General features: G+C 37.8%; 1 protein-coding gene across 1 annotated transcript; it reads left to right on the forward strand.

Annotated features, from left to right (window-relative positions):
• Window positions 1–1,909: 1,909 nt before the first annotated feature.
• LOC123459410 (RNA-binding protein 4B-like) lies at window positions 1,910–2,366 on the forward strand. The gene has a single exon (XM_045146030.1). It carries the CDS (start codon window positions 1,926–1,928, stop codon window positions 2,364–2,366), a length of 441 nt encoding a protein of 146 aa, XP_045001965.1. The 5' UTR covers window positions 1,910–1,925.
• Window positions 2,367–4,359: the final 1,993 nt, after the last annotated feature.

Raw genomic sequence — 4,359 nt, forward strand, 5'->3', positions numbered from 1 at the left:
CTTGAGAGGCAGCTCCATGATGTTAGAGGGAAATGATAGCATGAGCAAACAGTGGAAATCACCCCCTGGCCAAAATCAGATGGACAACAGCAACAGAATAGTGTCAAACACTGGCAAGGGGAAATTGGCTATAATACTCATAAGCCCACCTCCAACAATACACTGCCTCCAGGAGGTGTTAATTCTCAAATCTCCATTGGCTGGGAACTTATACATATCCTATTGGCTGATCTGTAGGTTTTCTGTTTCTCCTTTTTTTTTTTTTTTTTTTTTTTCTGTCACAATATGCCGTTGAGTACTTCTTAAATTCCACATGTTAGACTTGCATCTTCCTTTTGGTTCCTTCACTAATTCCTTCTTTTTAGTAAGATCCACTATTTTTTGAACAATTTGTTTATGCTTGCATGTAATTCCTAAGCATGATTAGTTTATATTTTTAAGCATGTTTCTAGACATAATTGTCTTCTACTTACTAGACTAAAATGCACATCCAAAAGTAGCTGATGAGAGGAAAGGGTTGATTTTGATTTATAGTCTCAAGGGAAAGCTTCCTCATGGCAGAGTATCCATAGCACAAGGAAGGCAGCAGGAGAAGAAGGTCTGTGACACCTCACCCAGCAAGCCTCCACCTTTGGGTCTAAGTATGAGGCTTAATCACAAACCCTTGAGCTTATGGGGGGAGCTTTTACATTCAGATATCCTGATTTCTAATAGCTATAATGCAATCCTCATCTGTCAAAGTTTACAGTGTGTTCCCTATGACTCATTACCCTTAACCCTTTGTTTTTCTCCCAACTGCTTATCAGATATTATTTCCCATTTCTTTGTACATCTAATATTTTATTGTGGATTTATTGCGGATTGTTATTTTCTGTACAGAAAGTTGTTATTACTGGTGGTTTAGCAAATTTTCCAGATTTAATCTTCAGAATCAATTGCTACTGAGGTATTTGAATGTTACTTTCTGTACTCATTTTTTTTAAATTGAATATTGGTCTGTTTTAGGGATTGTTTTTGTTTAGTTTGCTTGGTATCCAGTTAATTCATTATTTCTTTTATAAAACTCTAACAAAATTTCCATCTTTTCCTGAGGTGTCAATATGTATGTGTGTGTAAACAAAACCACCCAATCCTCCTAATCCTCTGTAAATTTCCCTTATGAAGATTTCATTGTTACTTGTGTCTTTGATGATTTAGGAATCAAGATTGATGTTATTGCTTAGGATGTTTTCTATCCTTCTTTGTTTTTCTCTTATTTCTTTTCCATTGTGAAGCAGGTAAATTGCAGGCTTCATCAAAATAACTAGATTTTCACTCTGTCTTACCAAACTAGTGCTAAATGGGTGTTTAAGCAAAAAAAAAGCCCCAGGCTCTTGCTCCTCAGTAATTTAGTACATTTTCAGAAGTCACGTGTCTCAAGTGTTGGACTTTTGGTTGTCTTCCAGAGCCCACTTGTTGTTGGTAAACATCTTGTCCAGTTTATAATTTCCTCCTAGGTACAGCATATACTGGCCTGTACATTTAGGTGTTAGAAAAGCCCTAATTTTGAAAATAAGTTATAAAATGAAAAGTGAAAGTAAAGATATGGTTTCTCATTGTCCTTGTATCAATCAATATTTCATTGCTGGGCCAAAAACAGCTTCTGAAAGGAAAAGAGTTTGAGTGGACTTACAGTTTCTAGAGAATGTTGCATTACAGAGGAAAAGGCATGGCTGACTGGAGCTGGAGACCATGTCACATCTCACCAGTCAGGAAACAGAAGCATGGCAAATGGGCTGAACTCTTAAACCTCAAGCCCTCTCCTCACCCAGTGACCCACCTGTTCCAGCAAGGCTGCACATACTAAAAGTTTCACAATCGGTGAGCTGGCGCGCGAGAAAGGGCCCGGACGCGGGACCCGCCGCCCCCCGGAGGCTCTCGTCAGGATGGTGAAGCTGTTCATTGGAAACCTACCACGAGAGGCCACAGAGCAGGAGATCCGCTCACTCCTCGAGCAGTATGGGAAGGTGCTGGAATGTGACATCATTAAGAATTATGGCTTTGTGCACATAGAGGACAAGACGGCCGCCGAGGATGCCATACGCAAGCGGCACCACTACAAGCTGCACGGAGTGAACATCGACGTAGAAGCCAGCAAGAATAAGAGCAAAGCTTCAACCAAGTTACACGTGGGCAACATCAGCCCCACTTGTACCAACCAAGAGCTTCGGGCCAAGTTTGAGGAGTATGGTCCAGTCATCGAATGTGACATCGTGAAAGATTATGCCTTTGTGCACATGGAGCGGGCGGAGGATGCAGTAGAAGCCATCAGGGGCCTCGATAACACAGAGTTTCAAGGTGAACTGTTATGGGGCTTGGGTGGCTGAATGGGGTCTAGCTCAGGGCAGAAGCAGGAACACAAGGTCATGGAATGGTTTCTTCTATTCTCTTTTAGCTGAAAATAATTGTGTTTAACATTCTCAAGCAAGTGCTTCCCTCTGTTAGGGTTGCTAAGATGTTTCTTCACAACTATGTATAGGATCACAAAGTGTGTGTTACTTTATCTATGGTCTTCATTTCCGTGCTATTGGAACTCTAATCTGCCCAGGCAAATGAGTACCTCATGGGAGAAAGGAGGACAAAGGTTATGATGTACCTGGCTGCTTTTGTTTTGGCCAAGAAACCTTCTAAATGCTAAGGGCTTATACTCTGCTGCCTTGAATGATAGCTAGTAGTGGGAGAGGGGGAAAAGGATATCTAGAGGGACCCCTGTACTTCTTAAATTTAGGTGGCGAGTCTAGATTTAGAAATGGGTCTCTTTGGGGTGTTCAGACTTGTTCAGACTTTGGGTCACAAGCATAGCTAAAATACATCATGGGCTATCCTGCTCCACCTATTTTTAAATTTTATTTTATGTTTTAAAATATTTTTATTAGCCAAGTGTGGTGACGCACAACTTTAATCCCAGCACTCAGGAGGCAGAGGTAGAAGAATCTCCATGAGTTCAAGGCCACCCTGAGACTTGACAGAGTGAATTCCAGGTCAGCCTGGACTACAGTGAAACCCTACCTCGAAAAAAAAAAAATCTTTATTTGCGGAAATAAAAAGAGAATATGCATACCAGGGCCTCTTGCCACTGCAGATAAATTCCAGATGTGTGTACCACTTTTTGCATCTAGTTTTACATGGGTACTGGGGAATTGAACCCAGGCTTTGCAAGTAAGTGCATTTAACTACTTAAGAGGGGAAGCTTTCTAGAAATTCAATGGAAATGTCTTCTGAGAAAATTCCAGTAAAATCATCATTAAGCATATCATATAGCTTATATTGATAATAAATGTATGTGCTGTCATTTAACACCACAAAGTGGTTACCAAAAATCTCTAAAATTATGCTAATATAACTAGGTACATGTGATTAGTAAATTTACATTAATTAAAGTCACATAAAATTTAAAAAAAAAAAAGTTTCACAATCTTCCAGAATAGCATCTCCAGTGGGAGATTAAACACATAAGCCTATGAGGACATTTTATATTTTGATCATCATTTTTAATTTATTTATTACTTTAGTCATATCTAGAACATTCTAAGTACTGCCTAGAGAGGGTAGAAGACGGAGGGTAAGGAGACAATCAGATATTGAAAACTTCAATCTCCAGTAAAATAAATGGAAATAGAAACTTTTATTTAGAAAGATAGCCATACAATATATGATAAGACTTTTCATGATAAATAGAATATTTGTCCTGAATTTATTCCTACAAGAAGTTTCACATTCAGCTGCAATCAGTGTTGGGACCCTGATACTTACTTAAGTATCTCTATTTCTATTTCCTTTTATGGGACGACTCAGACTTTTCTTTGAAACACAACCACACTCTATTATATCCAACATGTTGAAACACTCATTACATAGCAGTGAAGGGGGCAAATGTTACATATTTTTTGACTATAAAATACCCGTGGGGAAAACAGAGGCATAGGTGGCCAGATGTGACACATAAGAATTCCCTAAAAATCACACATACATACATGTTGTGACTTTTTCTTCATATAATACTTTATTTTAAAATGTAAAATGCATTTTGTACAATTGAAACTTAATGGAAATATACTGATACCTATAAAACAAATGAATTTCAATATTAATCATCATTAAATTTGTTCTTCGTAGTTGAAAGAATATGAACTTTTCAAAAGAATTTAAGAGAAATATTTTCCATGGATCTATTGATAACATGCTGATTTTTTTCCTAAGAGTACTCAGAGTATACATGAGAATAGTGACAGTTTTAAAACTTTGTTTCATAAAGACATTGGATATTTAACTTATTATTTTTAAACATTACAAGAAATGATTTATTGTTTCATTTTAGTT

The sequence above is a fragment of the Jaculus jaculus genome, chromosome 3, assembly GCF_020740685.1.
Source record: "Jaculus jaculus isolate mJacJac1 chromosome 3, mJacJac1.mat.Y.cur, whole genome shotgun sequence".
Lineage (NCBI taxonomy): Eukaryota > Metazoa > Chordata > Mammalia > Rodentia > Dipodidae > Jaculus > Jaculus jaculus.

Excerpts from the sequence above, each read along its gene's own strand:
- LOC123459410 (XM_045146030.1), top strand. The coding sequence starts at position 1,926 with ATGGTGAAGCTGTTCATTGGAAACCTACCACGAGAGGCCACAGAGCAG.